The sequence below is a fragment of the Atractosteus spatula genome, chromosome 28 (assembly GCF_055471065.1).
Source record: "Atractosteus spatula isolate fAtrSpa1 chromosome 28, fAtrSpa1.hap1, whole genome shotgun sequence".
Classification (NCBI taxonomy): Eukaryota; Metazoa; Chordata; class Actinopteri; order Semionotiformes; family Lepisosteidae; genus Atractosteus; species Atractosteus spatula.
This window is the reverse complement of record NC_142733.1, coordinates 8,494,855-8,506,561: the sequence shown is the minus strand read 5'-3', so window position 1 is coordinate 8,506,561 and position 11,707 is coordinate 8,494,855. Positions and strand designations below refer to the sequence as shown.

At 39.9% G+C, this 11,707-nt stretch overlaps 1 protein-coding gene across 2 annotated transcripts; it reads right to left on the bottom strand.

The window, feature by feature from the left end:
• Positions 1-1,765: 1,765 nt before the first annotated feature.
• Positions 1,766-9,261, bottom strand: fam174c (family with sequence similarity 174 member C). Of its 2 annotated transcripts, XM_088907887.1 has the most exons (3): positions 8,846-9,261; positions 7,433-7,561; positions 1,766-6,420 (listed from the first exon to the last, which is right to left on the bottom strand). In XM_088907887.1, exons 1-3 carry the CDS (start codon positions 9,127-9,129, stop codon positions 6,417-6,419), a joined length of 417 nt encoding a protein of 138 aa, XP_088764013.1. In that variant the 5' UTR covers positions 9,130-9,261; the 3' UTR covers positions 1,766-6,416. The 2 variants fall into 2 exon arrangements, with proteins under 2 accessions (XP_088764013.1, XP_088764014.1); XM_088907888.1 differs by lacking the exon at positions 1,766-6,420 and having other exon boundaries at positions 7,429-7,561; positions 8,846-9,219.
• Positions 9,262-11,707: the final 2,446 nt, after the last annotated feature.

Genomic DNA, 11,707 nt, shown 5'->3' with positions numbered 1-11,707 from the left:
TGTCTAAGACAGCTCAAGAGTGCTGGTCATAAACATGCCCTAGGCAACAATATAAAACAAGGCAGATGTGTCCTTCTATGGCATTAAGATGGATTTTGAATCTTTTTTTATGCCATTTTAAAATCTCCTGGATTCTTGTCGGTTTGTATTCCAATTGGATTTCTTGGAAGATGATTTCCCAAGTTCCAGCTGTGGCCCTGTGAGCATTTGTTCCCCTTGTTGGCTCTGCTGTGTGTTGCGGAGTGTACTAAATTGCTGCTTGCACGAGTCAGACAGAATTATCTGATGCAAATCCCATCATAAAATTGACCGCTTCCAACATTTGTCTCCATAAAAGTGCGTCGAGTTAATTGGAAAAAGATGTGCAAATCAGCCGAGTTTGAAACGTATCGGCACCTGGCGTTGTTTGAGTTGATTTTAATTGCAGCCATTGAGACTTGAAACGCTGCAGTATAAAAGCATTGATTTAATTCACAGTGCAGTTATTGTATTTCCTGAACTAAAAAGTTAAAGCCCCATAAATTACACGCACACATTTACAACCCATTTCTGAACAAAACACTTTATCATGCAAGTAAAGGGGCCGAGAGGAGACGCCCGGGAGACATAGTGCACATTGTGAACAATTTTGGACAATTTTCCCCACGCGGAAGGTGCATTTTTTTAAAGTAAAATACTTGAATAAATATATTGCCTATCAAGGTTAGTGAATGGTGAATCTAAAATTGAGGCAAAGAGAAAGAAAGGTAGGGTGGAGAATTTCTTTCACAAGTCTACAATAGACATGAGTTCGCCTTTAACTCTTTTTCAAAAGGAACAGCAGCAATTCATTTTTAATGTCAAGTTGATTGGACACAGGGGTACCTCAGACAGTTTAAAGGCGAGTACACCGAATTAAAAGACCAATCCCATTATCAGCCTGCAGATACAAGACAGAGCCTGTTTAATACGGTCATCGTGCATAGAAGTAGAACTATAGCCCCGCCTGGTGGCAGAGAGATGTAACTGCACTTGAAACAATTTCTCACAATTTTCCTTCCGCGGTGTCTAGGATCTGGCACGTTTTCTCTTTAGTGCTCAAGTCTATGAGTAAAGGGATAAAACCCTTTATCCCATAAAGATATAAAGAATGACACAGAAAACTAAGTCTGGGAATCTCCTTTTTTACAACTTAGGTTGTAAAACTAAGTTTGATCAAAAGTCTGTTGTTTGAACACCCTAAGAGAGAAAATGCATTTTGAGATTAAAATAAATCCCAATTGTTCAATTTAAGGCATGTATGTGATTTCTGGGAAGATTTGTCAAATTTTAAATCATATTTCAAGATCACAATTGATTTTTTTGCTCTACAGATCAACAAATAAATTAATGACACATACTGTACTGTCTTATGACTGTGTATCTGAGCAACGTGCTGGAGAGAAAAAGAATGTGGAAGTACATTTACACAATAGCCAATATCATGATCAGGTGAGCCGCATTCTCTTTGTCAGTGCTGAACTATGTTCTAAACAGATCTAAGCTTTTCTTGTGCAATACTCAAGGAAACAAGAAGGGAAATTGTGTTCTTATGACAAAGACTGTACCTCATATCTGTTTAACCTTTGCGATTTCTGATCTTGGATGCACTGGGATTTTAAAAAGCTTTCTGCACATGTCATGCAATCTGAAATATTATGGATTCCAGCGTAACACCAACTAAAACCTGGATGCTGCTGCACAGTTAAGCAATTGTTTGACAAAGAAAAAGCCACAACAAAGCAGATTTCAGTCAAAGTCATTTTAATGAGAAAGAGCACATATTGTTGTGTGAAACAAGTTGCTGATCATCAGCAAAACAAGAGAGCACATCCTGCCACCACATCGAAAGTGCCCCTTGAGGGCCAGGACTGCATTCGTTAAAACAAAACGCAAATTAATTCCCCTTGGTCCCCGTTTTATAGTGTATGCACTTTTAATATCAAGTAATCTATTTGCCCATTTTTATTTCCTCCTGTGTTAACATACTGTACATCAGAAATAGTAGCATTTACACTGAACTTGAGAACACACAAGAAAGGAATCGTAGAAAAGAAATAGCATAAAATCCAAGTTCAAGGATAACTCTACAAATTGTGGTACCTTATGCGGGTCTTCACAGCTCTTCTAGGTTAACAACACTAGAGGAAAACCTGTCAATTTCAAAATGAATTTTAAAAGAGACAAAACTACAATATACCAATTGTGATCGTTTGGCATTTAGGCCAGTAATCTGCCACAGGAAACAAATTTAAGTCTGACAATTTACAATGTTCATCTTAGACGCTGTGCAGAGTTACATCTGTCTCGAAAGCATCAAGCAGCAGAGATCAAGGGGTTAATGCCGTGATGAAGCTAAGATGGCCCCAGTTAGTAGAATATCACAAAACAGGTTATGTCGCTGTGTAGCGTGCAGTAGGCATGAATTTGTGTGAGTGGCTGTCTTCGTTTTGCATCAGCACATAATAAATGGCGAGCTTCTTCAGATGGCCCCGTGTAAAGCACATGGCTACACAAGCCAGTTTCAGAATTAAATTCTTCATGAAGGAAAAATAACATTGACAAAGGTCATGTCAGCCACTGCATCACTTTAAAAATCAAAGCTTTGTTTTTACTTACATGGAATTTCAAATGTATTTACAATGGCTGGTTAAAGGCACTGAGAAAGCATGTCACTGGAGTCAAGTCACCCTGAAATCTGTGTCTAATACTATACACAGGTAAAGGTTAGCACTCAGACTCCCTGTCACCTTAGCAAGTTGTAACACTCTTGTACAAAAAGCTGGTGTGGACTAAAATCACACAAAGCTACTACCTCTTCCAAATGGAATACGAAACAACCTATTAATCCCTCTAAAAAAGTTTGGTCCAGACAATTCAAAAAATGTCTACAACTCAACTATCCCTTTGATGGATTAACCATCAGGGCAACTTTATTTTTATTTTTTTGCCCAACAGTATGAGCAGTTAACATGTCTTGGAATGTATTCTCTGTTCCTAAGGTCTGGGGCTGTCTCTTCTTAAACATCCTGACATAGCTAACTCCCACCACAGAACGAACTGTGCATCACCTTGCAGAGGCTACAGAAGCCACAGAACTGCCATTCTAGTATTCTCTAGTTCTCTAGTACTCTTGGGAAAATTGCCAGTGTGTTTAGACTTTTCTATCCCCTTTAAACCATTTGTTAGAATAAAAAATATATACATGATGATAGGAAAAAAAGCTACCCCAATGTTCTCTACCCAATTCTCAGTTTTCCAGGACTTCCCCTCCATTGCATATAAGACCCGAATGATGTAGCAAAGACAAATCTGAGCACAGAGACCTCAATCCCAAATACTGGATGCAGTTCAATAAATTACTTTCCTCCAACAGGGAGCCAGTAAACTCAGTTTAACGCTCAAAAGCCTTGTCAGTAACTGCCACAGCATCACTGAAGTGAGACGATTCCCAGCCCAGAGGGTTTCAGAAATAATTAACGCTGCTTTGGTAAAAATCAGGGTCAGGCTCAATTACAGTTACCCAGAATGACAAGCAATTAATTACAATTACGAGCCTTTATTAATTTGAGAGTTTTTAATGTTATCTGCTTTTCTGCATAAAAATATGAGCCCTGACAGTAACCAGTGTATGTCACTCTCAGTAACAAATAAAGTGCAGTTATATTTGCCTATACAAGTGCAATTGGGACCCCAGAACAAGACACGGTTACAGTGCAGCACCGTACGAACTTCTCCCCTTTTTGAATTTAAATATTTGGCTGAGCAAGTCGTTAAGTTGATGTGCAACTAAACTGATCTTTAGCATCACATGCCTTCTCTTGGCCAGTCAGCCTGCATGAGCCTACTCTCAGTGCAATCTCCATGGGAGCCCCTGCTAGAGTCTCCACCACAGTCAGACGGACCACAGCACACCAGGTTTACTGTAGGTGGACCAGAGAAACCAGCCAGAAATGAAATGCAAATATAATCCATTCTGAGAAATGACAGGGTTTCATTAAGAGATTGTGGGCATATACAACAAACTGATTCAAACTAGTGGAGTCCGATTCCCTACTAGCAACAAAAAGGCAAAGGATCTCCCCGGCCTCCTTAAGTTCGCTGCCTTTCTTACATTTCCGGAGCTGTGCTCATGTGTTCCTTAAAAACAAAGATCTGTTTTGGAACACATGAACAGCATGCAGTGGATGAATTTCCTCCTCCTGTCTGCTGTAATGACAGCCATTTTAATGGTTCTAGGAGAAATCTCTACACTGGTCTTGTAAATTCAGAGGTGTCTCTGTAGGCTGTTAGGAATGGTAAGATTAGAATGATCTTCATTAACGTGCTGCACATTTTTCAACTCCTTACTTCTGCCGAAGATGGGCACTCCATCCTAGTCAACTAAAATGAGAGAAATTGCCTGTACAAAAAACAACCGAAAAACAGCAACCAGGAAGATGATCAGTAACATTCCTGTCGCATCAACATAGTAACTGGTCTCTTCTCGGATATTTAAGCAAAAATACTGCTATTTCCAAAATAAAAAATGCTTAGTACACTGTGGATACAAAAATGGATAAAACTTGTAAAAGGTTACTACTGAACTTGACACTGCCAGTTTTAAAATATTAAGGCACACTTTGACTGGCACATTATAGGAAAACATATTATTTTTCCTTCCAGAGGTGGTAAAAAACAGATACTTCGGTGTACAGTTCTTGATAAATCAAGAACATGTACTACCTCACAGCCCTGTCCAACATGTATGTTCTAAATTCAGCTCACAGACACACATGGCTCATTCTCACATTGAGAGGTTCCATACAAATAGTTTTCCTCACTTGTTGCATAGACTAGAATTAATGAAATTCAGATATTTTAGCACAATTGTAAATTCAGTGGTTTAGAACATTTTTCAAATAGAGTAATATCTTGTTTTATCATTAACAGCATGAATGAAAGCACCATGTGTAAAAAAACAGGTGAAAGAGTTTGTTTTAGTCCCCTCTGTATTTTGCCACAAAGGCTCTCTAGCCATCTAACACATTCTGCTCTGGTGCAGGTGGCATGTGTAGCAGGAATAGGAATTGAGAAGCACAGTTCAAACAGAAGGATCTGCAGGGCTCCTGCCCTGCCACCCCCCTTGGATCTCAGAATCCTGTGCATTTTACAGAAAGGCTTTGATAAAAGCTGCCACTGCTTTATCACAGGTAAGAACGAGCACTGAGAAAATGCAATCACAGAAGAGAACAGAAGATGGAACTATGCAAAGAAAAACAAACTCAAGACATAACCCACCTCCAGTCAAGTCTAAAGGTTACCACTAATAAAACGTGACATGCACAATGAAGGTGGCTACTGTTGTTAGTTACCTTCAGATGCAATAACATGTTCAATGCAAATCTGTAGCTGAGCCAAGATCACTCCTTCTGCTTTGTTTTTACTTTTCTTATCTGCGGGATTATTTTTAGCAGCTCCATCTTGAAGGATCTTTATCTGGAGATAAAGATCAATAAGGAGCGTGAAGAAACCGACAGTCTTCCACCTCTGAAATTGTGTATAGATTTTTGAATTAAGGCCCTTGAGGCAAAGTTCCTTTTATGAATAAACAGATAAGCTTTAAGTTGTTTAAATAGGTGAAGACAGGCTTATCAGCTTCCTTTACAGGCGCTGAAAGTTAGTCGGGCTCATTCAGGCTTTTAAGAAGACTGCAGTGAGACTTTTCTGATTGATCACTGCAGTCTGCTGCGTGGTCTGCTCTCCAGAACATGTTTATAGAGTGCCAAGCAAGAGTCTTGTTTTGTAAACAGGAGGAAGGTTGGAAAAAAACTGCGGTATGGAGCGTGGGTAATGTCCCCTGTTGGAACAACAAATGACTTAAAGGTTTTCATAGTTAAACTGTTTGCTTTTTATAAAATTAAACATACAATATTTCAGTAATGTACCAACCAATGCATTCACAAACAGCCAGTGAATGTTTTCATTCAACCAACAATTTAAGTCCCAAGTTAGGCAAGTTATACAACAATCATTTCAAAAAGGGTCATGAGAGAGCCGTATGAAAAGAGGAAGTATCAATCAGTAATTTCCAAGGACGAACCTTCGAAAAGCCCTTGTTTCTTTCATCTTAGAGTGCATGATACCTACCAAGAACCAGTTCCTCTTACTTAAGGTCCTTTCAATTAAAGCCAAAGAGAGGATGGTGGCTACTGTCCATTCTTCCCACCAAAACTTCACGTTTTTAGTCTTTTTTTTTAAATAGATGTATTAAAGTCTGTCACGTTAAAAAAACACCTACATTTCCAGTTTGTTTGCAGTTTTTGAGAAAAAAAATTAGTTGAGCAGTAGAAGGATATATGTTGTGGAACCTTTGATCCTTCCAGTCTTCTATGCTCCACAGATCAGAGACGCAAGGTTCATCTGACACACAAAGGAAAGAAATTTGATATAAGAACCTTAGCAAGGGAGGATCTGTAAGAAACTGTATCTCTCATTACATAACGAGTAGAAAAGGAAAATCATTTGGTACAGACTACTCATTTAATCACAGCTGGTTTTATTTTATAAGCACATATTTTCAAAAAGCTCTGATGCTGACTGATGCTGGATTGAAATATAAATAGGTCAATGTGGAGACATATTGTGTCTCTGACTTTTTGTGACAGCTGGGTTTCCTTTGAGCATAAAAAGAAACTTGAAAGGTAAGAATTTGGATTTGCTGAAAATTGATTTTTTCCCCTTAAAAAGAGTGTCAAACCACAAAAGTATTACCACTCAGGTCCTTGCATTCCAAAGATCTACATCAAGATAGGGAATAGGGGAGTTCATCTGATTTATGTGATTTGAGAACTGACACCAGGGTCCAATTCCTGCTTTGGCTCAGAAGCACTCAGAAGCAATCTGGACACCCCAAGAGGAGAGTGTCTCTGTCTCCAGTGACCTCAACTGGTCACGGGACTACAGAATCAAACTGAAGTCAAATAATGGGCATCTGTAAGCATAAGCTGCACCACTACTATCAATCAACTTTGGATATTACATACCATAATAGTGAGTTACCTCCATCCTGGCTTCAATCACAGAGTACTTAATGTTATTGTAGGCAAATAAGACTAGGTGTAGAACATTTTTGAAGTATGAAACCAGCTTATTAAGTATGTATATTTTATTATGTATATATCGCTGATATTGATAACTTTGACTCAGATGTTGTTTTGAGTAACAACCAGACTCAAAAGAACACTCATAAAGGAAACTGAGGTTCAATGAGCTGCCTTAAAAATCTGACTGCGGCTACAACCGTGTAAAACACCTTAAGCGTTATATATCTTCAGTACTTATATTTCCTTTAACCATAGCATTGGCTTCAACATATGTAAACACCAACAGTTCAAAAGTGCCGTGCTGGTCAGTGCCCCCCCGGCCCGCTCACCTCCTCAAGGACCTGGCCTCGTACACAGTGGTGTCGTCCTCGTCGCTCTCCAGCGGCGCCATCTCCATGGTATCGTCGTGGTTGGACAGCAGCCCATACTTCTTTCTCTGCGTTGTTGTCTTCCGCAACCTGCGAGAGCAAGAGCCCATGAAGCACCAGAGAACGTAGCAACCCTGTTTTACCAACATAGACCTGTGTGCCTCACCCCCTCCAGGGTGAATTTACAGTACTCCCATCAGGTGTAAAACTAACAGACTCAGAAACCACTCATCCTCACTGCAATATCACCTACAGACAATGTAAAGCAACTCTCTTATCTCCTGTAACACTACTGTACTACAGGAGATTTTCTCTCTTGGTTAAGTTTGTCTTTCGTGTTTTGTTGTATTGGCCTGAGCCATAAAACAAAATTCCCCCAGAAGATAATAAAGTTTGAACGGAACTGAACTGTGCGAACCTCTCTAATACCACAGCACTAACACACTATATCTCTGAGTATCTGTAACACCAACCATCACAAAGTCACTGAACACCAGACATCGAAAAGGAAACCTAAACGTTACTTTACCATTTGTAAAAATAAATAAATAAAAGAAAACAGGAAAGGCTGCTTAACAAGTTATTAGGTCCGCCCACGCTTGGGACACTGGCACCTTAATGAGGTTGTTAGCGCGGAAGACATTTATTATGAATTAGTCATAGTGTCATATCGACTGAGCAAAGAGATTAAAAGTCTGTTACTACTTATTTCTCTGCTTACATATGACATCCCTGTATACTACTAAATAATTCTTCTACAGATGTGGGTCACACTTTCCGTTGAGTGTCAGAAGTTGTTTGGATCAAGTTTTTTTCTGTGCTTCACAATATTAATACCAGGGTAAACTTTGGTTCATCAAACCTTTTGGGGACATTCATGTGACCCTTGTGAAATCTACTCAAATCTGTAACTATGGAAAGTGAGCACGGTACTGTAAAATATTTAAATACGCAACTGCACATTTTAATATACAGAAAAAAAACCCTAAAATGATTGTCTTGCTGTCATTCCTCAAGTACTTCTTACTTCACAGACTTAAAAAAAAAACCCTACGAGCAATATGCTGTACTCATGTTCTGGCTGTTGTAACTCTTGTATTACAACACGAAGTCAGAAGAGGACGTCGGAAAACACAAAGCCTAACCGCCGCGCAGTGAAACTGGGGGAATTTGGACATGAGTCAGTTTCTCACCAAAATGTGTAAGTCACAAAATTTCAAGTCTCCGTGTTGAAATCGTGAACTACATAGCTATTCGCGTAAATAGCGGAAATGTAATGCTTAATCTACCGAGTAACTCGATTAAAAAAAAAACACAAAAACTATTCTATACAAAGCTGTGTTCCTCTTTATAATTATGTTTCCAAATACTCACCTGACAGCTCTGACAATGAAATACACGACTCCGATGACCGTGATGCCCATCAACACGTACAGCGCTCTCTGGATCATCGATCTGTTTACACTAAAATCATTGTATCCTTTGCTCCCGTTTTCAGTCCCGTTGACGTGGCCGTTACGTGTGGTTGAAACTGTGGGATTCAGGGTTTTGTTGGCCGGGGAGTCAAGACTGGCATTTTCGGGGTTCTGCTCTCCAGTAACCGCCGAGGCAACAACCCGAAGTATCACCATGGAAAGCAAACCCACCGGAAGCTGCATCTTTCTCGATGTTTCTCGCTTTAAACAAAGATCAGTTCCTCAATCGTACGCGTCTGTTCTACTTGTCTTCGCGATATTCATATGGGAAAGGACATCAGCGTCACCGTTTTTCCTCCTGTGTTTGCTGAGTGTGTCTGTAATTTCCTCAAGTGATCCCCACTTCCTGGTTGCGACGGGAAGATCACCCGTCAGTAAGTCAGATCCGGCTTGGAAACAGTGGTCGGAGAAAATAGTTCCGCCTGGTCACGCTTTTTAATGGCAAATCGACAGTATTCTCGGTAAATGAAGCTTGATTTATATTTTTTTTCCCCAGGCGTATTACTCGTATTTTATGAGAAAAAAACTTAGTGTTGTTCATCGCGTAAATTGTGTTTACAGATACTCTTTGGAATGTGCAAGTACCGCGATTTACAAAAAGCGTGCAAACGATTAGACAGTAGAGATTCAAAAGTTATTTCGGTGCAGTTCAGAAGCTACAGTGTAGGTAAATACGTAAAATCAGGGTCTGTCTTTTCTCTGAGAATGTCAATCATTTATACTGTACTTTTGTTTATCCCGAATAATCCCAAAGCGCTTTAAAATCAAGATAGACGGTTTAGTTATTACTGGTGGCTTCAGGTAGTGGTGGATGGTAGAGAAATTACTTAATCAATTAAATTTAGTGAGAGCCTTAGCTAAATCGTTTATTGAACACGGTAGAACCTCTGGTGAAGGACCCACCCTCTGCAGCACAGTATCCACGCTCAACGCGTCGGGGCACTGGACGGGAAAGTCAGGTGCTGGGGAAAGAGCGCCACCTGAATATGTCTGGAACTAAAGACTAAGTGCTGCAACAAGTTAAAATATTCTCACCAAACACAAGGGATTAAGTCACAAAAAAACCTAGCGAGAATGAAAATCAGGAGCCCTCCAGGACCAGAGTTAAGAGCCCTGTCCCTGAACACAAATGTTTTTGTTCTTGAGAAAACCCTCCTTGTGCTGTCTCTGTGAAAGTTCGAAACTGTGAAAGAAAACTTACTTCCTGATCATTTCTAAACACGTGAGGCACAAGGGTTGGAGCGGTGGCTCTATGGCTCAGGATCTGCGCCTGTGGCTGGAAGGTTACCGGCTCAAATCCCACGGCAGGCAGAGGAATCCTATTCCGTTGGGCCCCTGAGCAAGGCCCTTAACCCCAGCTGCTCCAGGGGCGCCGTATAAATGGCTGACCCTGCGCTCTGACCCCAGGCTTCTCTCTCCCTCATGGAGCACAAGCTGGGGTATGCGAAAAGAAATTCCTAATGCAAGAAATTGTATACGGCCAATAAAGTGATCTTGTCTTAAGTAGGATAGATTAAATAATTAACTTATCCCACAAGAAAGCCATTGTGCTACTAGAATGTGGTCACATCCTCAGTGCCCAAGAAGGGCAGCAAGTTATAACAACTGGGCAATATAGCCAGTAATTTATAAATAACTAAAACATCCTTACCATGATCATTACATCCGGATTGGGCTGAGAAAATTACAGCAAAGAATCATTTTCCCCCATTGTTTTTTTTTTTAACTGTATAGGTGTAACATCTTGGAGGAGTAGAAATTGCCAGGTACAAACCACACAGATGGTAAAGCAATTTTTTAAACTTTCTTTTAACCAGGCTTGCCATTCGAGCTGCTAAAGCAGCACATGAGCAGTTCCCAATAAACCCTCTTTTAGGAATTTCATCAAAGGCATGCGATCCAAAGTGTGCTTTCCCAAAAAGGATCCTTTTGATATTCAGCACAAAATTGTAGGCCAATTGTGGAACAAAATGTGAATGGGGGAAAGCTTGTTATGGTGTGGGGATATTCATTAATGAAGCTAAACCATTTTTTTCTGGTATCTTTGCCTATGTTGAGCATACTTTGCTAATAGAGTGGTTACAAGAGTACTCAAAACAGGGATGGTTTCCATCAATTTAAACTTCTCACACTGGTTCCAATATCTAGTCACTGGCAGCAGTTTCCCCAGAGTGGTGGGAGAATTAAAAGGTTTGGGAACAGCCTATATTTGAGAATACACAGAATCTTGGTGGCATTCAGGATTACACTGGCAGTGCAAGCTACACTAATATTTTAAAGACTGATTATACACCCAAAGTCATTGCCCATTGCAAGTTTTATTAGAAATAAAGGGGTTTAGGTTTTATATCCTATTTCTAGTGCCAGTGTAACCTCAGTTAAAAAACAAACTCCTTGCCTGGAAGACATGTTGCAGATGCACAGTCCACCAAGTCAACCTGTTAAAGGAAGCGCATCAGGACAAGTGCGGAAAGCTGAAAACAGGAGTTAGCACAGAACTTGCAATGAATGGGGAGGGAGGATGTGAATGGAAGTCAGTAACTTAGGTCTAAGAACAAGTACATAAGGCTGAGTAAGAAATAAGAATGTTATAAAAAATTACAGAATGTAAGAATCGCACTTAAGAACAGAAGGGAAGAAAAAAAAAGAGGCACAAGTGATGAAAGCAGGAATAAAAGATTTATTAAAAGGCACAAGATCCAGAAGGTATGAGCCATTATCACAACAGTGGGTCAAAAGGGACAAAGGATTACAGAAAACA